Here is a 26,226-nt window from a genome sequence, read left to right on the forward strand (position 1 = left end):
TCTTAACAGCTGGAGAGCCAAGTTTGCAGATCACTGGCCTATATGCATTGTGTGCGGACTGACTTTGCAGTTCTGTCTCTTAAGAGCCTATTTCAACTAGCACGCGTTCGAATCACGTCCGGAAATACGTAGCCATTTTTTAATGCATTTTTAAATATGCATACGCATTGCGATTTGAAAAGTGCCTAGCAACATCACGTCATGTGTACTGCCCAGCAACTCATTAGTAAAATTACCTTGGAAATAATGCTGTTCTTGTTGGGTAATCTGCATTGCGTCCAAAAATTTGCATTGAATGGAAATAGCTCCATTCACCAACCTGTTGCTTTCTGGATGCAGAAATTCGCATCCAGAATCCGTGTGTAGTGGAAATAGGCCCTTACTGTGCCCTCTAAGTGGGACTTGACACACAATATGATTGAATGTTATTGCCTGCAGCGTTATACAAGGTACAAGGCTAGTGCAAGGGTCAATCACGGGAAGCACTCAAACAGTGTTAGAGCAACCTAGCTTAGTAGCAGTTCACTACAGACTTCTGTGAACAGAGAGTACAGAGAGAGAACAGAGAGAGAACACTGAACAATAGCAGCTGTGCTTTTATTTCCATCTCAGTAAGTAATTATGCATAAAAAGTGTTAGGGCCCCGTTTACACTTAATCAGTTGATATGCGTTAGTATGCGTTAGTGCGCGTTGGTACGCATTATTCCATAGCAGTGCATTGGGAAGAAGATTTCAGTTAAAACGCGTTAAGTGTGAAAGGTGCCATAGGAAAACATGGGCATTACTTTGAAAATCAGTTTTCTTTCCGTTTTAACTGAGAGCAACTGAGTGTAAAAGGGCCCTTCGCGTGAACCTCCTATCAGTAATATGAAGCATAGTGTCGGACATGGAATCCCCAACTAGAAAGTAAAATCTGATAGTGTCACGTTTCAATGTCGCTCCAATACTGACCAGTGTGTCTAAAGGTGTCTGGGAAGAATGCAAATAACAAACACTAGTGAGTGTCACACAAGTTAGCAGTGAAATCTGGGGGACGCCAATCCCATATCTGACAGGTGACCATTGCTGATATCTGAGATATTTTAAACGCTAAACCTGACAGGGGGAGATCTGTACAAACAAAGTTCATATTTCACTTAAGTCATTGGCTAGGCTGATGCCTTGTAACCAGATGCAGGGCTAACCACTTCCATAAAATGTCCATAAGGTAATAAGGAAGTGATGACATCAGGCTGTTGGCACGTAACATCTGAAGGGGCCGTGTAAACAGCAGACAAGCAGTCATTCCATCCTGGATTGTGCTAGTTATGCCTCCTTCTCTCTCCTCTACAGTCCTGTCATGGGAGTGTGGGATTAACATTCTATCTCCAGTGCAGTTCCTGAATGCGGATTACATTTCAGCTGCCTGCAACTATCTAGAGGACACACAACTCACGAGAGGCTTATTCATTTGTGAGAACGGGCAGACGCCTACATCCATCATTCTGGAGCATAAAAGCTACAGCAGACTTATTCCGCTTATTGAACCAATTCAAGATGGTCATGATTGATACAGTGCGTGAGCGGACAGCCTGTTATGCCATGGCAGTTCATGTTCAGCATATGGAGGCATTAAGAAGCAGGCTTTGCTTTTATAAATAAAGTTTTGATTGTGGTAGGAATGAAACATGCTGTTGCAATCCACTTGTCTATGTAAGCAGGAATGCTTATCTGTGTGTCTATATGTGCTTATGACAATCTTGGCATTGATCACACAGGGAGCGATTCAAGCGGGCAAAAGGAATTGAAGCATGAATTGCTGCTTTCTGAAAGGAAACAGACGTCGCTGGGAAAGCAGGAGCAGTCTATGGAACAGCGGCACCACTGACATAATGTGAGGCTTTGCTGGGCCTAATGCACACACATCTAGAAAGAAAGGAAATAGACTTGTTCTGAGACTTAAAGGGATACTGTAGGGGGCTCGGGGGGAAATGAGTTGAACTTACCCGGGGCTTCTAATGGTCCCCCGCAGACATCCTGTGCCCGCGCAGCCGCTCACCGATGCTCCGGCCCCGCCTCCAGTTCACTTCTGGAATTTCAGACTTTAAAGTCTGAAAACCACTGCGCCTGCATTGCCGTGTCCTCGCTCCCGCTGACGTCACCAGGAGTGTATAGCACAAATCCAGTATGGTCTGTGCCTGCGCAGTACACTCCTGGTGACATCAGCGGGAACGAGGACACGGCAACGCAGGTGCAGTGGTTTTCAGACTTTAAAGTCTGAAATTCAAGGTGAACCGGAGGCGGGGCCAGAGCATCGGTGAGTGGCTGCGTGGGCACAGGATGTCTGCGGGGGACCATTAGAAGCCCCAGGTAAGTTCAACTCATTTTCCCCCGACCCCCCTACAGTATCCCTTTAAAGGGAAGGTTCAGCAAAATAATAAAAATGAGTTTCACTTACCTGGGGCTTCTACCAGCCCCATGCAGCCATCCTGTGCCCTCGTAGTCACTCACTGCTGCTCCAGTCCCCCGCTGGCGGCTTGTCGACCTCGGAGGTCGGCGGGACGCATTGCGTACATTTTTACGCATTCCCGCTAGTGCAGGAACATTAACACATACATTTTTATGCATTACTGGTTCAATGCGTACATTTGTACATTTGTAGGCTGAAGATCGGGGACACTGCAGCAATGGAGCTGTGAGGAAGAGGAGGATTGGGGGACATCGCATGACATGGGGACAGTGTGACATGGAGCTAGGGGTAAGTGGAGGATGCAGGGGGACATTAGGAAACACAGAGGACACCAGGAGGACATAGAGTTACATAAGACACAGGCATTTAGGGGAACGAGGACACGCGTAAAGAGGGGGACACCAGGAAGACACTAAAGGTACAAGGGGAACACAGAGGCACACAAGAGCTGGATCTAGCAGAGGAAGAGGTGGCACAGTGGGAGAGGCAGGTGGACACACAGCACAGGAACTTGTGTGTTCATAGAAATATAAGACATCCCCTGAAAATAAGCCCTAGCACATCATTTGGAGCAAAAATTAATATAGGACACGGTTTTATTTTCGGGAAACACGGTACCTATGGAGAGGGAAGGCTCTGGATCCTGTAGAGCAGGGGTCCCAAACTTTTTTCGGCACGGGGACCGCTTTTTGGTCCATTTTGGTGGGTGGCAGTCGACAACTCGGGCAGGGAACAGGGCTATGGGGCGGGCACATGAAAAACCATTGGGCCCCATAACAACCTCACAAAGACAGATATTCTTCCAGTATTATGTAACCCCCCTCCCAAGTATAGATACCTAAATGTGCCCCTAGTCAGCCTTACCTAGGGCTCTATTCATAATCTATCTCGGATTGTTAGAGGGAGGGTTCAAGTAAGAAAAGGGTCAGGTTAGGCAATTACCAATATTTTTACGAATTACCAATATTTTACTTTTGGAATTAGCTAGAGCCCAATTAGAATAGTAGAATATCGCTAATTTACCAATAGTCTACTAGCAGCTATCCCCAGTGCCCAAGTTACCAATGTGCTCTTTTTCTCACAAGTATAAAATGATATTAAGGCGAGTTCAAGTATTCTTCAGTTTGGAGTAAGGATGATACCATTTATTATCTACTGGTAATTCACTAAGGCCGCGTTCACATTACAAACGCGGACGGGCACGCACGCGGAACGCAACGCGTACGAACGCACGCCATCTGCGTTTGTATGCGTTGCGTGGCTGATCCCGTCACTGAAAAGTGAATGGGACAGCCACGCGTTTTGGCAAAAAATGCGTGCATCATGCGTTCCCGGACCGCACAGGTCCGGAACGCATGCAGTGTGAACATCAGACAGTGCACTCTATGCACTGTCTGATGTCGTGCGTGTCAGCCACCTGCACGCGTTTCCAAAACGCGGCTGGAAACGCGTGCAGTGTGAACGGGGCCTTACAGGTGTAAAGTATGTCATGTCATGACTTCCAAAGAGAGTATCAGCTCCTCAATAGGCTTGACTGTGATCCTTATTAGACTGTCATCCACATTTTCAACACATGGAGCCGGGTTCACTAGCAGCACAAGCTCAAGTCTCCAAGTAAAGCATTGTATAACCTGCTGCATTTTTTGCACTTGTGTAGTACGTATAAAAACACACAAGAAAAAAAAGTCTCCTAGCAACTTGCAGCACTTGGTCCTTGGTTCCATTCCCAGCCAGGGCACTATCTACATGGAGTTTGTATGTTCTCCTTGTGCCTGTGTGAGTTTCCTCCAGGAACTCCAGTTTCCTCCCACAACACAAAAACATACAGATAAGTTAATTGGCTTTCCCCTAAATTGGCCCTACATTGTGATACATGGGGCTTGATTCACAAAGCGGTGCAAAGTGTTTGCACGCCTGTGAAAAGCCCTTTATCACGCCTAAACTCAGTTTAGGCGTGATAAGAAGAAACTCGCGCGAATTTTTCGCGTGCAAAGTTTTCGGCGCGCGCGCAGGCGCGCGCGCAGCACCCGGCGCTTCGCGCGAAGCTCCCATTAAGCCCTATGGGACTTTGCGCGCGCGTACGCGCGGTAGCTTCGCGCGAAGAGCAGCACAAATCGGTGATAACTCAGTGGTGCAAAGGTTATCACGCCTAAAGTCTTTTAGGCGTGATAACTGAGTTATCACCGCTTTGTGAATCAAGCCCATACACTGCATGACACAAACATACATACAGTACATAGACATATATAGTTATATTTAGGGATTAGATTGTGAGCTCCTCTGAGGGACAGTTAAATGACAAGACAATATACTCAGGACAGCACTGTGAAAGATGACGGTGCTATGCTGTATAAATACTAAATAATAAATTGTGGCGCTATGCGATTTTCTTGCTACCCAGCAATTGTGCCGTGCAACCCCTCCACATACATGCTAATTGCGTCACAATACATGCGTTCAATAGGGAAAATCAGGATTGCATTAAAGCACCTTTGTCATGTCGATTGCGATTTTCAGTGTGAAACAGTCTTTTGTAGACTTCAGATAAAGGGACTAAAGCAGGTTACAGATTTGGTTTCACAAAGTATATTTTCCTTTAATACTTTCAATCTGAAAATATTTTTGGTTCTTGTTTATACAGCTCATCATTTTTTCCTCTAGAAGGCATTTCATCATCTCACAGAGCAACGTCTTCACCTTCAAATGAAGAGGCTGCTTAGTGAGAGCACTAAAATGTCTTACAGAACATAAACAGGTGTCAGGATAAAGTCACTTCATTTTCTCTTTGGGTACACTGAGAACATCCATGGCTGGGCCTGTGCCTCTTTTTCCAGGGTGGACAGAAACCCAGACATTTGAAACCTGGCAGATATTTTCTTTCTGCATAATTAACTGACAGGCTAAAGAATGCAGCCATATTTCTTAGCAACTGCCACATAACCAAACAAAATGGTCCATTCTTTAATTATCATACACAAAGCCATAGTCAGGTCCACATAGTAGGTGGCAGCAATGGCTTCTGATTAATTACTGCAACTGATGGATTACTGGACAGCAGAGAAGAACAGCTAAGTGGTTATTCCTCATTAAATGCAGGAATGTGAAAATACGCTTACAATGTCCAACATATTATCTGATGACAGGACTCATTAGCTACATGTCTTAATTATGACTGGGTCTGTGTGATGTGCTAGTAAAGCTTTGACTTTCTCTGAACTTTAGCATGTGAATTCCATTTACTTCCATGATGGATCAAAGGTTCTTGACTGCAAATGCCAAAATGCAACTGATGGCATTAATTCAGATATCTATAATCAATTCAAACATGGATCAGAACCATTGACAGATATCTCCTTAGTCTACACCTAACTAGAACTAACCTTAATTACACACACACACACACACACACACACACACACACAAACACACACACACACACAAACACACACACACACACACAAACACACACACACACACACACACACACACACACACACACACACACACACACACACACACACACACACACACACACACACACACACACACACACACACACCCTAGATCCACCTACACACACACACACACACACACACACGCACGTAAATAAATACAGACTGGACTTTTTTCCGAATTCCCTAAGATTGTCACACTTGCGGTAACAGTTTGATAATTTACCAAAAACAGGTCTTCAATTCAGTAAGACATGTTCGCTAAAATGTAGAAGTCTAACCAGCTGAGGAGTGGGTCTCGGCACTAAGCTGAGTTCTGCTGCAGTAATGTTCTACCACTTCTGGCCAGAGCTGTGACCATTCTTTTGGTACAAGTGGTCTGCCTAAAACACTAGCCAATCCTTTGCTGCTTCTGTCCTACCAGTAATTCCCCAATTCTGTACAGAATCCGCCGGAGGGCCCTACGTTGACCCCCGCTGCCCACGCGTGCATCCCGATCACACACATCACAGAGCCTGCATGCGAGTGCACCCTTTCCCTCTTCCCACCACGAGCACAGTAGTCAGCAGTTGTAATATGCACATGCAGCACCACGCCATTCATATTACAACTGCCTTATACAGTAGAATCTCGTTCTAGTAAACTCTGATATAGTAAACCTCTGTCCCCAAGTTCCAGTCATGTGCTATATTAATATACAATGTATAAAGACTTAATATAGTAACTTCTGATTTAGTAAACTAAACTGGCCAGGTCCCTTAAAGTTTACTATAAAGGGATTGTGTGTAGACAAGAGTAAGAGGCACCTCTTTAGATCTAAAGGACTCCTCTAGTCTCTCTCATTCTCTGCATCAGTCTTTCCCTGTTCACTTCTAAAGGGTTTCAGGGAAACTCTTATGAATGTGCCCTTCTCCTGCACCTTCTGCATGTGCATTTAGAAAAAAAGGGGGGGGGAACCCTTTTATATCAACCTACTTTTCCATTTCTCCATTTCACTATGAATGTAACAAAGAGGGTGTCACATCTCCTCCAGCCTGCCTCAGAGCACCACATATCTTTGTGGGGGCCATGGCATAATCCAGTGACATCATGATCTCCTGTTCACTTAGGGTGAACATTTTCTGTTTTGTGACAAGTCCTCTTAAAGAGGAGCTATCAGCCATACTAGCTCAGAAAAAAAACAACAACATATAAGTAGATAAATACTTATCGACTAATCTAGAAAGGCGTGCTTTAATTCTGGAGGAGAGTACTGGGAGGAAGCATCCTCGTCAAGAGAAGCAGCTGTGGTCGGGTTCTGGTCATGAGGAACCTGGCCACTACTGGTGCTGCTGCAACTAGCTACAAGTTCCTCAGACTGGGTAGAGGGTTCCTGATCAAAATAATCAACAACTCTGTTCGCCTGCTGCTCTGTCAAAATTTTCCTGCGTGCGAACATAGGGAAGACATTTCTGATCAGGGGGTGCTGCCACCCTCAATCTCATCACATACTTGACGTGATCCACCAACACCACCATCACTCCATTTTCTTTTAGGAGTAGCAGGAAATTGCTGCTGCTCTCGCTCCATTGTTTTGGGGCAAATAAAGTTTATTAGGGAAGGGGTATGAGCGACAGAACCAAAGTAAAATAAATCCACCTAACAAACTAAAAAACAGATAAGAAAATAAGGCTGTGAAATAAAGAAAATAAATCAAAAACATAATAAAGAAAACAAAAAAAACAAAACAAAAAAAATGAACTTCGAAAACAAAACTAAAAAAACTTGCACTACACTCAACTAATCAATCGCCTAACTCTCTCACCCTGTCAAACACTAAGCCTGCGGCCTGGCTGGCTCTCTCTAACCCTCTTCCACACAGCAACTACTAGTACACTACACTACAATCTATCACTCAAACTAACAATCTACTGTCACTCTCTCACAATACACCTACTACTACTACTAACTCACACTCAGTCTAATTCTCTCTCACGGTCTTTAAAAAGACTTTTGTTTTATATACAGTCTTTAAAAAGACTATTGTTTTATGAAGAAACAACTAATATGGGTCTGTCTCTCCTCTCTCCAAAACACCAGACTGAAACCCACAAGCGTTGTTACTATCACACCTCTCTTATATAGAAAATGGGTGGGAAAGCTGATGATAGGTAGCTAGGAGCTGGTTGCGAACATACGATTGGTTGGTTTTTGTAAAGAAATTCCGATTTTAATGCAGAAATCAGTGTGTTTTAAGCTTCTGTGATGGGTCTATCCCTTCCGATCCTTCTGATTGGCCCAAAAATTCCAACAAGAAATTCCACATGGAAATTCCGCTATTACTGATTACCACTATACATTTTCCGATTCAGGCTTAACGGTACGGAATTTCAATTTCCGATCAGAATTGCGGAAATCTCAATTCCGCGGAATCCGAATGAGCATCCCTACTGCGAAGTATGGGAACTCAAAGGTGGTACATAATTATAATGGCACTCACTGCTCAGTTGCAAGACTCTTCACCACGGCTGGCCATAGGCTCCTCTGGCGATGTTAGGGGCTACAGATAAGGCCTTTTCTATGTTGCATGTTGATCACAACTGGCAAAGTGATTCAGCCATCGTTTACAACTGAATACTAACTGGTTCATCCAATAACTACTGTACTCTGATCACATCTGATCACACACAGTATGATCTCTGGGGTATTTCCATGAATAAAAAAAAAAAAAAAAGAATAAAAAACACAGTTCTTCTCTTACTGTTTTTTAAAGTCTGCATGTGAAAAATGGCACCGAACAAGCTCTAGTTTCTGTGCCCAGATTTAAGTAACATGTGTTTGCGCGGCGTACCATAAGAGTGTAAAATGTTCTCATGGGTGACATTTTGCCAATGCAAGGCTTACGTCTTGGTGAAAACTGCCAGGCCCTCATAAAAAAAAATAATGTATGCAAAGCAAACACCTCCTCAGTCTTCTCAACATGACAGCTCCTCTTTGGAATGTTTGGAAGGGATCTGCTATACAGTAAGCCAAGATTCTAATCAGGGCCATATGTGGAGATTTTGTTGTGTATGTGCTAAGGAATTCACTTGTAACATTCATAATAAATAAAAGTAGAGCGCCAGCTCAGCTCCCGCTCCACAGCACATAATGCACAAAATAGAATGTAACCAAAGGGGTTATGGAGATGACAAGTTCCATTAAGATCTGAACTTTTCTTTTCCAAAAGCGGCGACCGATCCAAATGATAGATTACACAGTGAATGCTCTGATGAATCATAATAAAAGCATTCACTGCAGACATCAGTTAGCTTCTCCTGGCAGGCACCACAGTCTTTTTTTGGCAATGCTTTGTGTTCAATATTTAGTTTGTCTTAAAATGAGGCAATTACTAATGTGTGTTAGGGAACAGATACAACAGCACTTAGTAGAGACAGTCACGTACCTGCCAACCACCTCCCAGCCACCCACATGAAAGGCACCCAAACTGCTGTTTATTTACAGCAGGCTTACTGCACGGACGTTGCCAATTGAGTCATTGGCAAGACACAGAATCAGGACTAAAGCACAGAAAAATCCCCAAACGGCTATTCCAATGCCATTACTGCTCGGACTGCCTGTGTGACAATTACATTCATCACCGTAAAACCATCAAACATGACAGTGATTTAATTTCCTAAATAAAATGGATAATAAAAGCACATTATGAACTAAGAGAGAACAGTCTAATCAGCATGCTGATATATCCATAATAAACTTCTTGAGATACGAACACCACCATCATCAACCAACTTCTGCACCAAAAAAACTTTGCCAAGTAACAAAACTGAACTGGACTTTGCCAAATAACAAAAGATTGGGAATTGATCAAAACCAGACTTTGGTTTAAAAAAAACAGGGCTCTGAAGTCAGAGCAATTTTTGGGTACCTGGAGTCAGAGGTTTCATAAACTGAGGAGTCAGAGTTCAATGATTTTTGTACCCGCTCCATAGCCCTGCATGAGTCTGAGTTGGAGTTGAGGAGTCGGATACATTTTGGGTACCTGGAGTCAAAGTCGATCATGAGTCAGAGTCAAATGTACCGACTGGAAACATCTGGTCCACATTTTCCTTTGGCCCATAGCCCTGGAAGTGAAAACTACAGGTTCATGCTATCCTTTGGCTCATAACCCTAGAAATGACCACTACAGGTTCACGCTATCCTTTGGCCCATAATCCTGGAAGCGTCCACTACAGGTTCACGTTTTCCTTTGGCCCATAACCCTGGAAGCGGCTACTACAGCTTCACGCTTTCCTTTGGCCCATAACCCTGGAAGCAACCACTACAGGTTCACACTTTTCTTTGGCCAGTAACCCTTGAAGCGACCACTACAGGTTCATGCTTTTCTTTGGCCCATAACCCTGGAAGCAACTACTACAGGTTCACGATTTCCTTTGGCCCATAAGCCTGGAAGTGACCCCTACAGGTTCATGCTTTCCTTTGGCCCATAACCCTGGAAGCGTCCACTACAGGTTCATGCTTTCCTTTGACCCATAACTCTGAAAGTGACCACTACAGGTTCACGCTTTCCTTCGGCCCATAACCCTGGAAGTGACCACAACAGGATCACGCTTTCCTTTGGCCCATAACCATGGAAGTGACCACTACAGGTTCACACTTTCCTTTGGCCAGTAACCCTGGAAGCATCCACTACAGGTTCACGCTTTCCTTTGGTCCATAATCCCGGAAGTGACCCCTACAGGTTCACGCTTTCCTTTGGCCCATAACCCTGGAAGTGACCACTACAGGTTCACACTTTCCTTTGGCCCATAACCCTAGAAATGACCCCTACAGGTTCACACTTTCCTTTGACCCATAACTCTGGAAGTGACCACTACAGGTTCACGCTTTCCTTTGGTCCATAACCCTGTAAGCGTCCACTACAGGTTCATGCTTTCCTTTGGTCCATAATCCTGGAAGTGACCATTACAGGATCACGCTTTCCTTTGGCCCATAACACTGAAAGTGACCACTACAGGTTCACGCTTTTCTTTGGCCCATAACCCTGGAACAGTCCACTACAGGTTCACGCTTTCCTTTGGCCCGTAACCCTGGAAGTGACCACTACAGGTTCACGCTTTTCTTTGGCCCATAACCCTGGAACCGTCCACTACAGGTTCACGCTTTCCTTTGGCCCGTAACCCTGGAAGTGACCACTACAGGTTCACGCTTTTCTTTGGCACATAACCCTGGAAGCGACCACTACAGCTCCTTGCAGCAACAATGCTCATGAATTAGTACCGCTGCCAGATAAAATGAACAGATGATTGTCACAGGAGATCACATGGCGCACAGATGCTCTCAGACATAGCGATTCTGGTTAATATCGGAGTTGCCATTCCAGGCATGAGGCTGATGTATGAAATCTGGAGGAAATTGAAATTATGGAGTGAAGCCAGGCAAAATTCAATAACACGAGAAGGCATGGGGAAACTGGCACAATTCTGAACAATCTGTATGGGATAAGCAGTGCTTGCAAGTGAAAAATGAACATCTGTGTTTCAATTTATAAAGGAACCAATCCAATGTGCTAGCCTTGTGATTGTGTGCACTATAAGCTTTACTATCAATTTTAAAACAAATGCTATAGGGAAAAGATAAGTACTCTTTAGCATTCCCCCACAGTGAGAAGCTTGCAGACATCCCATTCTCAATATTAGAGACAGTGGCCGCTACCAAACATATACGTAGGAGTCAGGGCTTAGTTCAGTAGTGTATTGATGCATTTTAAAGTGGACCTGAACTCAGAACTTCCTCTCTGCTGCAAAAGATAAGCAACAGCACAATAACTTTCAAAGAAAAACATTTCTTTGTTACAACTGGCACAAATCATGCAATAAATCTGCAGTGTGTCTACTTCCTGTTTTAATGGAAGCAGACAAAGGGTTAACATTCTGTGTTTACAAATTAGCTGCTCTGCCCAGGACTGTCAAGATCCCTGAGCTGACACAGCTGAGATCAAATTACACTTGTGATTAGTCACAAGAGGGAATTAAACAGGCTAAACTCTAAGTGTACAGGGTGGATTTCTCTATGTTTTACTTCTGTCCTGTGCAAGAGTTCAGGTCCACTTTAATGCAGGACCCATGATGTGAGATGTTTTCTTCTAACGACTTTGAGTTGTTGCAATAAAGCGTAAATCGGGCTTTACCCCGTTAACCAAACAGAGTTATGCTATGTGAGGGTATCTCTCTTATGAGGTTCCTTAACACTAGAGAGGTTAAGGCAGAGGCAAATTTGATTAAACAGGGAAATACAGTTTAGGTGAGAGGCTGAATATACTCTGACAAATATTTCCAAATCTGCAATAAAACACAGGGCCTCAGATAAAGGGCATCATGTGTTTAGGTCTTTTTTAGGACTATCAGGATTGTTTGCCATCTATAAGAAATGACAGCAGTAATTGTCATGTCTCCAAAGACTAAACCCATCCAAAATTGGAAAATCTATGTTGGATGGACATACGCTGTTAAACCCATGCTGACTGTTTATTCCCCTCTGGAGCTCCCGCAGAGAAATTCTTCAGCAGGAGGTCCCAACTGATCGTCAGTGTGCTTCCCACAATGACCATCACTTAAATGTCTGGCTTTATAGAAAATACATATAAAAAAAAGCAAACTGCCTCTGTAAAATGTCTCAGATGAAAACTACAATACTCTCAATTATGATTTCAATCAGAAGAGAAGGAGATGGGCACAGCTGCTAAAATACCCTGTTTCGCAGGGAATAGCCCTGCTTCATCAGAGACGCCTCTGATGAAGCAGGGCTAGTTCCTGCGAAACAGCTGTCAGACTTGTCCTCCCCGGCGCCCCCCCCCCCCCCCCCCACTGCTGTAAGCTTTTTTGTGTCAACCCAGCCACAGTAAAGGGTATTTTAGCAGCTGTGCCCATCTCCTTCTTCTCTTCTGATTGAAATTGTGGACTACCATTGGAGCATGCTGCAGGTAAGCCCAGTGTGGCAGGCAGTATCCACCCCTGCTGAATTTTATGCAAGTGCTTTTTCCTCTCCATATTTGCATTGACTCTCAATTATGTACCGTACAATCACTCACACTAAACATGAAATATATTCTATAGGTAAGGAGACTCTGCATAATATTCTTTGGAAAGCGAATGCAAACACATCTCTGTAAAAGTAGAAAATGCATGCTGGGTAAATGCCCACAAAGGGCAAAACATTCTGAAGGGAATGAAGACGAGAAAGAATACATGTTAGGTCTTTACTATTTTCCTACATGGAATAAAAAAGCCAGGTGTCACCATACTAGAAAATATAGAGATGGCCACGTTATTCTACAAGTATTTACTTTGACAAAAAAAATGTATACAGCGCTCAATATCATCTGAAGATCCACCACCGGAAACCCTGGCAGGGAGAGAACTTACATGACACAACAATTCCAGTTGCCTGGCAGTCCTGCTGATCTTTCTGGGCAGTAGGCTCTAAATCCCACACTCGAAACAAGCATGCAGCTAATCTTGTCACATTTGACATCTGATCTGTGTGCTTGTTCAGGGTCTATGGCTTAAAGTACTACAGGCAGAGGATTAGCAGGACAGCCAGGCAATGTGCATTATTTAAAAGGAAATAAACAAGTCAGCCTCCATATCACGCTCACTTCACGTTTCCTTTAATGTGTCCTTATGGCATTGTGTCAGATAGTCAGTCAGTCTCCTCGGTGGTAATGCCTCCAGCTCTGATCAGCTGGTAAATCGCACTCTTCATGCGGTAACATTGTCCGATGTAGCAGACAGCCAATAGGGGGCTCCTGCATAGAGCGCACATTTTGAAGAAACCGATCGCTGGACTTTGTATTTGTATATGATTATTTTATGCTGGACTTTTTTGAATACTTTTTACATATGGTATTGAAAAAGAGAGAACATTCTGGCAATTTGGTGGAACTGATTTGGTTGTTTTTGAAAGCATAGTCTGTGAAAGAACTTGATCAGATTAACTGATTGCAGTGCTTTAAAAAATATTTCTGATTTACTTTGACAAGTATTCAAGGAGAAGCATATGACCAATTGAACAGGAAACTGATCTACAAGTCCCCCAGCAACTGGTCATAATCATGTGATCATCTCACCTCTGATTCTTGTTTTAGCCTAAACAGGAATCAGAAGGCATACATGATCACATGATCAAGACTAGGCAATATGGGCCTTAGAAATAAACCACTTGGTCAAATAAGTTATACATGTCTCCAAGAATTTTCCTCAAGGGAATGTCTATGAAAACTTACCATCTTATCCTAAAAGCAAAAAAAAACAACCTTCCAAAGGTTCTAAATGTACGAGAAAACAAATCACTGTTCTTGGGGTTCTTTTAAAGAATTACCTCACAGCACAGTGACAGCTGACAGCATTCACTAAAACATGATATGAGGAGAACTATTCCTAAAGGGCGAAGAACTAAATGAAAAGCCGAAATGAAGCTTTAATCTTCTTCCATTTTATTAAAAACTAAAAGTTTTCATGAGTTTAGCATTACGTGAATACTTGTGGTCTGAATAGATTAGAAAAAGCCAAGTGATGTTGGCACCCTCTCTATAATACAGTGAAGGTTCTTGTGAGTTCAACATTGCTGTGTTAACCTCAAATTAAGTAGCAGTATTGAAAAATAGAATCTGACCTGCAGCTAAAAGACTTGGCCATTGGGACCCGAAGGCATACAGTATAAGGAAAGAGCACATTGCTTTCACCTAGTACTAATTTAACAGTTTCTGGTAGATTTCACTGTAAGCGTTCACTGTCTAGCTGACAGTTACAAAAGTAGCACATTTTCAAAAACAAGACACATAAAAATGAACAAATCCCTTTTGTTTTGCCACCTGTATCTTGCCAACAGAAACATAACGCTAAATACAATTAAGTACTTTAAGACTTCAGATGAACAAGACAAATTCCAATGATCAAATACCCCCTCTTTCAATTAAATGCCTTAAAACTGTGGTGAATATTTGCTGTCGTTGCTTCTGGGATTCGCTGCACACACTAAAAAAGACTAAATTATATAAAATGTAGAAATGCTACTTACACAGTTTCATCGTTTTTGAATTCCAGTTCTCCATACGCATCTTCATAGTCTTCTCCACCACCTTTTGCAGTTCCTTCTATTGTCCTAAAAGGGACAATCACTGTGCCTCTGGCTCCAGATGTCCTTAGGACTTTAACCTCCATCACACCGATACTCTCACTTACTCGAATGATGTCACATTCAAATGTAAATATCCCAGCATGGTCATCATCCAGGATAGTAACTGATGCCACGTAAGGAGAGACTAAAACTGCTTTTGGGTAGCTAAAAGTATTAGGTTCCACTGGTTCTGGTGCCTCAGCTATTCGTATGTTGTTAAGCCTCACAAAGAAATGTTCATCTTCTTCAAAGATATCATCATCAATAATTCCAACTGAAAACTCCTTTTGAGTCTCTCCAGACTTGAAAACTATAGTTCCTTCTGTGAATTCATAATCAGCACCTGCATTGGCAGAACCATCTTCTGTTTTGTAGTCCACAAAAATAGTCTTTGATATATCACCACCTTTCCTAACTACAGTCAATAAAACTGCACCACAGTTTTCAAGACACTGATAGGAACACGGATCAAAATAAATCTTTGATACAAATTCTTCTGATTCATCTATGCATATGTCTTGCATACTGTTGGATCGTTTAGACTGTTCAGCTGCATGCTTCTTCAAGATGTTACCAGCTCCAGTCATCATTCTGGTAGCTTGTATACGGTAGAAAGCTCTGCTCTTTTGCTGATGTGACAAGGCGTAATAATTTGCCATTTCCACCAGCTGGTCTAAGTCCTTTTCTGGGTGTTTTTGCTTTAGCTCTTTAAGGATCCTAATCATATCTTTACGAGATTCATCCACTTCTTTAGTGTCCATGGTTAGTAGATTTCCATCTAGAAAATGAGAATTCATAACTTTGCCATCCATTTCAATTCCTTTGGGATGGTCTGCTTCTGTCTCGATCATAATTGCTCTGTGTTTGTCTGTCCGATACTTTTTGTGCATGTATTTATAAAAAAGAAGACGTCGGTCTGCAACCCAGGCAAGGACAACGCAGACAGGAAAGAAGAATAAAGTAAGGAGACCTTCCCATACTTGCACCACCCCAGGAGAGAAGACAGCGAGAATCATGTAAAGCCATATATATGCAAAAATGCTCCAAGCTGCAGTTACAAAAAATACTCTCAGATGTTTGATCTTTCTAACTTCTCCGTCAGGTATGACATAAACGCAAAGAGCAATAATGATGAACATGTTAAAAGCTGCACTCCCAACAATAGTTGATGGACCAAGCTCTCCTGCAACAAACCCATGGCCACAAACCTCAATTAATGACAAAAGGATTTCAGGGGCTGAAGAGCCAAGTGCCATTAGGGTCAAGTTAGAGACGGTCTCATTCCAGACTCTAATAGTTGTTGAAGAGGTCTCTCCGTTAGGTTTTTTGATGACAATTTCCCTTTCCTGCGATGTTATGACCTCTATAGATGCCATGAATCGATCTGCAATGATGGAGACCCCAAGAAACATGTAAATCATTGCCACAAAGTAAACAATTACTCTGGCAATTTTGTCCCCCATGGATGGGTTCTCTGGGTACCATATTGGCAAAATGACACCTTCCTTACACTCATAGGAACCAACGCAGCTGTTGTTTTGTCCAACACTTGAGGGGTGTCCTGTGGCAGAAGCATGAGTTTGAAGGCTTTGGAGAAACAATATAAAGGTAATAAGTCCGAAGTGGAGGAAAGTTGATGCAAGGGGCTGTAACTTTAGCCAAGCCATACATGAATGGATGATGGAACTATAATCCCAAGTAATGATCGTCTCACAGACAGGACACACCCCTAGAAGACAAGAAAGAAAATATTATTTTCAAACAATACTTAGTTTATCAGCAATGATGTAAAAACACAAATACCAATGATGCTATAAACAAACTAATACCAAGAAATCCTTTATTCCCACAACACTCAACTTTTAGCTGAACTTTCATCTAAAATATTCAGAATTTACATGCAGACTCGTACTATAGGACTGAATTCAACTAAACTCAATACACCAAATTTATTGTTTCAAAAGAATAAGTAATAATGACAATAATACATTCAGTTATTACAAAGTTATCAGCAGAAAGGAGAGAAAAAAGTTATACAGTAGTTTGGTGTGTATAATGAAAGTACAAACAACAACAAGTATAACAGCTATGCCTTATACAATCAAATCAGGGTAGTACCTAGAATAATGCAGAGCACGCTATTTAGGGAACAAACAGTGGGATGCGAAAGTTTGGGCAACTTTGTTAACCTTCCTGGCGATCTCCTGCAAAACAGAGCCCCAGGACTTTACGCCAATTGGTGTTAGGCGGTCCTGGGGCTGCCGCCGCGGCCATGCCCATCGGCGTGACGCGGGCGGCAAGAGGTTAAAGTGTAAGTGCCTCCATTCATTGCTCCTTGCTCCTATGGAAAACGCAGCAGAATGTCTTACCTATAAGCTAATCATGTTTTACAGTCCACCCTCTGCAACTTCAAGATGCTTATTCACCAAAATATCTTTCTGTACAACAGCTGGTCCTAACATAAGGTGGGGTTTGTAATGAGCTGAATGAGCAGCATGCCTTGTCTTAACAATGCTATATAGCAGAAGCTAGCAGTGGCTGTTACACATGACGACAAATCCTTGTAAAAAAACAAAAGATTTATTTGTAGCACAGGCAACGCATTTCGCGGGTCCAAGCCCGCTTCCTCAGGCCAATACGAGTGCCTCAATGAGGACACACCCATATAGGAATGGATATTTATTAGTAAAAAAATAATAAGCACAGGCAACACTTTTCATGGCAACTCGCCCACTTCCTCAGGCCAAATGAAGTGCCACTAAATGCCGGTAGCCGGCTTCAAGGCGCCTCTAGCTAGAGGCGTTGCCTTTGTCGTTATTGAGGTAAGCTACCTCAAATTTTTGTTACTTTTAAACTGCTTTTAGATGCTTTTATCAACCACCAGGGCGCCTCTTTACAATCGTCTAGTGCACTTGTACCCCCACACGGTCCCCGTCTGAGGGGTGGAGACAGACCACACGTGGTGCACACCACGGTGGACATCTGTCCCCTTCTTTTTTCCAAGGAGGGCGACCGCATCCAGGTCCTTTGTGACCTCCCCGAGTGGAGTCGGGTTCATTGACTCCACCTGCTTTCTGCAGTCGGTTGCCCCCCTGCAACCCACCTTTGTGAGTAGACTTTTACTTTCTACAATTACCCAATTATCTCGACGTACTGCACCATTGGGCTCCCCGTTTTTGTTCCCTGTGTCTTTTTCCAGAAGGTGTCCTGACATCCTCTACCTACTATGTTACACGTGAAAATTATAACTAGAATGATAAGTTTCTCCTTCATAATTTCTCATTTAGCAAAAAGCATGGGGAAACTGGTGGTTTGTCAGCAGCTGTAGTCTTTGGCTGCTTAGAGTCAAATAGTCATACGTACCAAAGTAGAGTCTCTGCGCTAGATCACTTAAACTAAATATCCATTCTCTCCATAACTCTCATTGGAGAAATTACATAAAAGAAATTAATCATTTCTGTTTGCAAGCAGAAGGCCCTGAGCTGTAAAATGCAACCCTCTCTCTTGATGGGTCAAATGCTCTACTGACATTTAATATTCAAAGACTTTTCTAGTGAAATCAACTACATTTTCTATTTGTTTAAACCTTATGTTCCACGCTTGACCACCAGCATTAAGGAGGGTCCTTCTCTTCCCACATTCCCACTAACAGGACCCTGGAAGCTCTAGTAATGTCATCACACTGAGGCATTCATTTGGGTCTTCATCACCTTCTAGAGTTGACTCACCACATAACTGCAGTGGCCCAAACTTCTGCAGCTGCTTCTGAAAGTTGGTTTGATAATCAAGTCACTTGCATCTCTCTATTCACTACTAATTGGAAAGGGAGGGGGCACTGACCTCCTTCCTAGTATAGTGATTGAGAGGAGGTTGGCATGGCAATACAATGTGGCCAGGAGTGTGACAATGTTGGATCGGCACTGGGGTTTCTGGGATGTAGCCTGAGAGATAGTGGAAGGGGACAGAGTGGTCACAACTTAAGTGGCCTAAATGTCCACTTAGTTGGGTTGCGTGTCTAAAAATTGAGGAATTGAAGACCACCATAGACGAGCATGGGGGGGGGGGGGGGGAGGGGGGTTGGTGTTTGTTGCATTATGGAAGAAGGGAGTGGGGGGGGGGGCAGTTAGTTTAAAACCAATTTCAACATGTTTTTATATTCTACATATCAAACTGAAGGTTCCTTTTTTATTGTTTGCACCTACCCTACAGTTCTTAATAAATAACATCCAAAGGTGTATCCCATACACATACTGTACATGATTAAATAATGATGCTTGTTTACCAGCATCTCACTCAACAAGTCTGCAAGGTGATCATTTAACTTAGTATATTCTCCAATAATATTGAGCTCGACTGGGGAAAAAAAAAAACTTCTCACAAAAGCCTACCCTGAGTAGTCACTGACACACAATTAATGCTACTAAGCGATTTTACTCAACTTCAATAAGCGGTGTCTTCTTCTCTTTACCCAGAGGCTTTGACAGTCAATTATTGTAGTAATGGACAATAGTATTGATCAGTTAGCCTACTAATTGAATAGAGGATCTCAAACAGATTCAATCCTTGCTCTTGTCAGCCATCTTAGCCAGCATCTTGTGAGCAAGCCTGGCTATAGCATGACATTGCTGACTACTGGGGAGTTTTATTGACGATATTCTGAGCTAACTAAACACCGGAAATTATATAAAGCCTAAATTTCATTTTCTCCCATTATTTCCAATCACAGATGCACTCAAATATAGGAAGTGCACTTGATGCAGCCATTCTGAAGTGGTCAACAACAACTAGCGAAAGACAAACAATCTATGAGCTCATCTTCATTTTTTATAAAGAGAACTATACAAAAATGTATTTTAAAAAAGTTTAAGGACAACTGTAACCAGAGGGACATGGAGGCTGCCATTATTTCCTTTTAAGCAATACCAGTTGCCTGAATATCATGCTGATCCTCTGTCTCTAATACTTTTAGCCAAAGACCCTGAACAAAGCATGCAGCAGATCAGGTGTTTCTGATATTACTGTCAGTTCTGACAAGACTAGCTGCATGCTTATTTCTGGTGTTATTCAAACACTACTGCAGTCAAATAGATCAGCAGGGCTACCAGGCAACTGGTATTGTTTAAAAGGAAATAAATATGGCAGCTATTCTTCTCACTTTAGTTGTCTTTTAAGTCCTTTAAAAGTGTGTTACTAGAATTGCATGTGTTGATGCACGGCCCCATTTCTAGGAGCGGGCAAGGCGGGTGTCCATCCAGAGCGCAATGCAGGAGGGGGGTTGCAGTGCAGGACAGAAAAGCTGTGGTCACATTGTGACACAGCCGCGGGGAGGGAGGGTGACTCCTCCCTCCCTCACCTTGGGCCCCTCCATTGCAGAGATTAAGCACAGCGGGCGCAGGTTACAGCAAACACTCCCCTCTTCTGGGCTCCATGCGATAGAGGATCATGCCGCCGGTCTTCTCTGTCTGCAGCGCCGCTTACTCTACTTCTGCTATACTGGAGGGCTAAATACCACATCGCAAAAAGCTTCCTTGTGAGGGGGGAGCAATTTTTACCACCTCGCCCTGGGAGCAATTTAGCCTAGTAACCGCTCTGTTGATGCGCACAATGCATGGCAGCGGCAAAGGGCAATACATGTTCATTTCCCCCCATTGATGCGCACTGTGTTAGTCAATGAAGGGGCAGGTTAAAGCACATTTTTAATCCTCAGATTTTCTGTGCATGCGTTACATCCTATGCAACAGCTTTTAAAATATAAGCCGTCTGACAACTATGGGCAGAAGCTCCGTTTTACATCCTACCATCTTTGCTGTTTTGTTTTGAAATAGCATGCTTTTTGTGTAAGCCGACACGGAAATGTTAGCCCTAGTGACTGTCTTGCATTTAGCATGCGGTGCTGGAAAATATACCGCTAAATTGCTCATCTCAGGAGTGATATATAGCAATAATGAATGAGCAGACACAAGGTAACAGGGTGATTGTCTGCAGGAAGACAGCTGGCTGCTTATAGCAAACGGTAAATCTTCAAGTAACAGGTAATTGTGATATATGTAGGAGACCGAAGGAAATATATGACAGTTATCATAGCACATATTGTAATGAGGAAGCCCACAAAGACGTCAACAAAAGCAGCTTTTAGCAAAGTGACATATGACAATGAAAACTGCAGGGAAGAACAAAGCTAAGGGAAGAGAGAAAGGCTTAAGAGATGCTGTAACATATAAAGGACCTTGAAAGAACTTCACCATCACTGAAACAATGTGCTGTTTTATCAAAATGTGTGTCTAAATTTGATTATTTTTAAAGTACAGTACAGGATTACAAAATTGGAGACAATCATAGGAGGTGTACAATGGAAATGTACAGCCAAAGACCATGATTGCTCACAAATGCTGACATCCAGTAGCATATCAGCCTCTTACACCTGATATAAAAAAGCAAATTTTATAATAGTGAAGCTCTAATTATAGTTCTTCAAGGGTACCTGAAGTGACACAATGAGATAAACATATGTATGTACAGTCCCAATACTACTCAGAACTAGGCTGTATTCCCGTTTCCTTTACCCTCCCCCCCCCCCCCCCCCACACACACACACACTGTAAGGGTTAAGAATTCAGGGCTCTAAACTACTTTTTTACAGCAATGCTCACTGATAACTACTTAGAAGTCAAACACTTGTGTGGCCGAGTATAACAATGAGTGCAATTAACGGATAGTGACTACTCTGATCGACTTTGCTAGTTATCTGTGCAAGCCGCATTGACAAAAAGCCACATCAATCATAATTTCATTCGGGGCAAAAAACAATTGAACTGTCGATTGTGCTGCTTTCTGTCGCTGCAGCCCACTCACCCTGCCGATGCTATGACAGCAGAGCTCCGTGAGCCAGTCAGGAGCGGATTTCATTGGCTCCTGACCTTGTGATCACTGTCAGCCAATCACATTGGCGTAGTGGTTAGCTCTCTCGCCTTGCAGCGCTGGGTCCCTGGTTCGAATCCCAGCCAGGGCACTATCTGCAAAGAGTTTGTATGGTCTCTCTGTGTCTGCGTGGGTTTCCTCCGGGCACTCCGGTTTCCTCCCACATTACAAAAACACTCGGATAAGTTAATTGGCTCCCCCTAAAAAAATTGGCCCTAGACTACAGTACTTACACTACATAATATAGACATATGGCAATGGTAGGGATTAGATTGTGAGCTCCTTTAAAGGACAGTTGGTGACAAGATATATATATACACTGTACAGCGCTGCGTAATATGCCGGCGCTATATAAATACTAAATAATAATAATAATAATAATAATTGTGATCACAGGGTCAGAAGCCAACGAAATCTGCTCCTGACCGGCTCACAGAGCTCTGCTGTCAAAGCGACGGCAAAGCAAGTGAGCTTCAGCGACGGGCGAACAGCAAGATCGGCGGGTCTGTGCCGAGTGATGTCGGTAAGCCCCGTTTTTGGTACCAACAGTCTCTAGTCCTTATTTTATTATTATTATTATTATTTAGTATTTATACAGCGCCGACATATTACGCAGCGCTGTACAATGTATATATATATATCTTGTCACTAACTGTCCCTCAAAGGAGCTCACAATCTAATCCCTACCATTGCCATATATCTATATATTATGTAGTGTAAGTACTGTAGTCTAGGGCCAATTTTTTTTAGGGGGAGCCAATTAACTTATCCGTATGTTTTTGGAATGTGGGAGGAAACCGGAGTGCCCGGAGGAAACCCACGTAGACACGGAGAGAACATACAAACTCTTTGCAGATAGTGCCCTGGCTGGGATTCGAACCGGGGACCCAGCGCTGCAAGGCGAGAGAGCTAACCACTACGCCACCCCTTAAGGGGCTAAAGACTGCTGGTACTGAAGTGGTTAATGGCAAAAAATTCTAACATGCAAAGCCTTCACTGACCCAGGATGGAAACTGAATTGAGCCAATCAAAGCCTCTACCAGGTCTAATGTGTATGGATGTGACACCAGCTCCCAGTATGCAGAATTTTGCCTCTGGAGGCTCCAGGTATCTACTGAGCCATATGAGACACATTTTGCGCTCTTATACTTTGCCTGATGAAGCAGGCTAGACCCACGAAACATGTAACAGCGGACTGCTGAGTCTCATTATGTATGACCTCATAACAACTAAATTATTCATAGTCACAATAGTGTTCTCTGAAAAAAGCATCATTTACAGGCACAATGATTGGGGGGGAAGAGATGAGTTGTAGGTCTAAAACCTGTTCTCATGGTTTTCACCAGGCAAAAGATGCGGCTGGCAGGAGTCTCACTGGTAAGGAGCAGAGTGTTCCTCAGGATTGGGCTAGTGCCACCAAATGGCATTAATACGGTGTTAAAGCTGCATGAAACTCTGACATAACATTCAGTAAAAATATAAAAATTGTACCTCATCTGGTTGAGCTGGTTCTGGAACTGTACGCAGCAACCTTTTCTGCACACCATCTATAGTTAATGCACCAGTTGACTGCTTGGAGCATGGACTCACTGGGCAAAAGGTCACCTTCGCACCTTTGTAATCGACAGCTCTGACAAAGATATTACTTCCAGTGAATCCTCAGGGAGCTAAAACTTTCACAGGACTTCAGACTGGCTGAAGTCAAGCTTTTGGAAGGTAGTCTATTACATTAGAAACGAGAGGAAGCTTCAGAACATGTTGCCCAGCCCAACTGGCCATAATGGTTAGTGAAGAAGAAAGAAAGAAGAAATGAATGTGCTTCACGAGTTGACAGGTCATTGTTACATATTGTCATCTCCCATCACTGGGTCTCAGGATGCACATTGCATGGCCCACTACACATACCACTGTTATGTAAGCAGCCACAGGTCGTAACGGCACAGCAGAAACAAGATGATGACATGAGTCACACAACATGAATCACCCACTGTGTCTCAGAGAACGTGCACATTCCGAGCTGCTAAATACCGGCATTTTCGTCTTTGCTTTAAGGACATTTTTACATAGCTGTTTTATGAGTAAATCGTTCCATATTCTCATGTTTAAAGGAATACTATCAAACTTCATCAATTTCTGGCAGTAGCATAAATCAAAATTCAATCAACAGTCTTGATGGAACACAGCATATCTTTTTGATGTGCAGTGTCTTATTTTATTTATTTTACCTTATAGATTGCGTCCCCTGAGAAACTGACGGCGACGGGGAATGGGGCAGCTCATTATATGAGAGGGGATTCCTCTATGACAGTGTAGCAGTGCCTATCCTACTTTCCCCACATCATAGCGCATTATTCAGCGCATGACCCGCCTAAGTAGCCTGCTATGAGTAGCGAGAGACAAGACAACCTCTCTCGCTCCTACTCTGCCCAGCCAATCTGCCCCAGGAGGCTTCTGTGTGTCGGGCTCGGGCTGCCGCCACCGCATCGTCATTGCTGTTTGCTATGGAACGGCAAACACATTAGCTGGAGGAGGGCGTGTCATGAGCCTTCCTCCCCTTCCGCTCCTGCTTCCAATGCTTTCAGGAGCAATGACACGCCCTCCTCCAGCTAATGTGTTTGCCGTTCCGTAGCAAACAGCAATGACGATGCGGCGACGGCAGCCCGAGCCCGACACACAGAAGCCTCCTGGGGCAGATTGGCTGGGCAGAGTAGGAGCGAGAGAGGTTGTCTTGTCTCTCGCTCCTCATAGCAGGCTACTTAGGCGGGTCATGCGCTGAATAATGCGCTATGATGTGGGGAAAGTAGGATAGGCACTGCTACACTGTCATAGAGGAATCCCTTCTCATATAATGAGCTGCCCCATTCCCCGTCGCCGTCAGTTTCTCAGGGGACGCAATCTATAAGGTAAAATAAATAAAATAAGACACTGCACAGCAAAAAGATATGCTGTGTTCCATCAGACTGTTGATTGAATTTTGATTTATGCTACTGCCAGAAATTGATGAAGTTGGATACTATTCCTTTAAATTCTCTCCGCCACACAGATTCATCTAATTCAGCTTTGGAGGTCTACGATTTGAAAGAGACACACCGCGAAATCCCTTTCCTTTTTATAGCTTAGCAGAAATTAATATTTAGACAAATCTTTCTGCTATCGAGATATGTAAAATTAAAGTAAACTTGTAAGGGGAAAAAAAGCCCTTGGGGGCTACTTACCTCAGGAGGTGAAAGCCTCTGGATTCTAAAGAAGCTTCCCCCTTCCTCCACAGCAGAGGGGATCCAGCGCTGAGACCGCCCAAAGCACTCCTTCTTGGCGCTTGTTGATGTGTGCACATGCACAGTAGCGATCAGGTCTACTTTACGGCTCAGACGAAAGCCGACTGCACAGTAAAGTGGACCCAATCAGGCTCAGCTATTGCTGCTGGAGCCCAAGCAGAGAGCCGTTACTGAGCCTGTGCAGGAGCAGATGTACAGTATATATTGTGGTCGGCTTCTGCTCTGTGCTGCCGGCACTGGATGGGGCAGGTGGAGGGAGAAAGGGAAACCTCATTAGGATCCAGAGGCTTCCCCCTACCCAGGTAAGTACTTCCAGGGGCACTTTTTTCCCTTACAGGTGTACATTAGGGCTGAAACAAAATAAAATGCCCGTGTGATTGGAAGGCTGCTATTTGCATGTGGAGGAGAGGAGCTATTATGTGAGGAACTGAAAAAAAAAGTGGCTAATGTACCTAAAACTGTGGACCTGCTGCAAGAAATTATCAATGACATACTTATAATTTTAAGTTGATGCACATTTTACATTAGTGGGATTAAACTCACTAAACTAAAATTTAAGTACCTACTCTTAAAGAGACACTGAGGCAAAAAAATAAAAAAATAAAAAATGATAAAAGAATTGTATGTGTAGTACGAATAATTACTAGAACATTAGTAGCAAAGAAAATATTCTCATATTTTTATTTTCAGTTATATTGTTTGTTTGTTTTTTTATAACATTGCATTATTTTCTAATATTTGCAATTTACACACTACTCAGCATTCTAAATGATTTTACAAAGCAGGCTAGTGAACTTTTGAACGGTTCTCTGCAGGAAAAAAAATACAGTGCCAGACACTTGAGATAACAAGCTTCAGAAGACAGAGCTCTCTGCGACTTTGAAAGTCGTGGAGCTCAATAACTCAATGGCTCTTTTGCATAGATAACAACTGGAGTTTCTCTTCCTGTACGGGAAACAATATTAAACGTATGTC

The 26,226-nt window shown here is 43.1% G+C and overlaps 1 protein-coding gene across 2 annotated transcripts in view; it reads right to left on the reverse strand.

Moving 5' to 3' along the window:
- The window catches only part of SLC8A3 (solute carrier family 8 member A3), a 426,307-nt gene that overhangs the window by 253,784 nt on the left and 146,297 nt on the right, over positions 1 to 26,226 (reverse strand). For both annotated transcript variants that reach the window (XM_068254069.1, XM_068254068.1), the window contains exon 2: positions 14,960 to 16,787. In XM_068254069.1, coding sequence (XP_068110170.1) covers positions 14,960 to 16,725 — 1,766 coding nt within the window. In that variant the 5' untranslated portion in view covers positions 16,726 to 16,787. The remainder of the gene's footprint in view (positions 1 to 14,959; positions 16,788 to 26,226) is intronic.

This window comes from Hyperolius riggenbachi, chromosome 9, assembly GCF_040937935.1.
Source record: "Hyperolius riggenbachi isolate aHypRig1 chromosome 9, aHypRig1.pri, whole genome shotgun sequence".
Taxonomy (NCBI): domain Eukaryota; kingdom Metazoa; phylum Chordata; class Amphibia; order Anura; family Hyperoliidae; genus Hyperolius; species Hyperolius riggenbachi.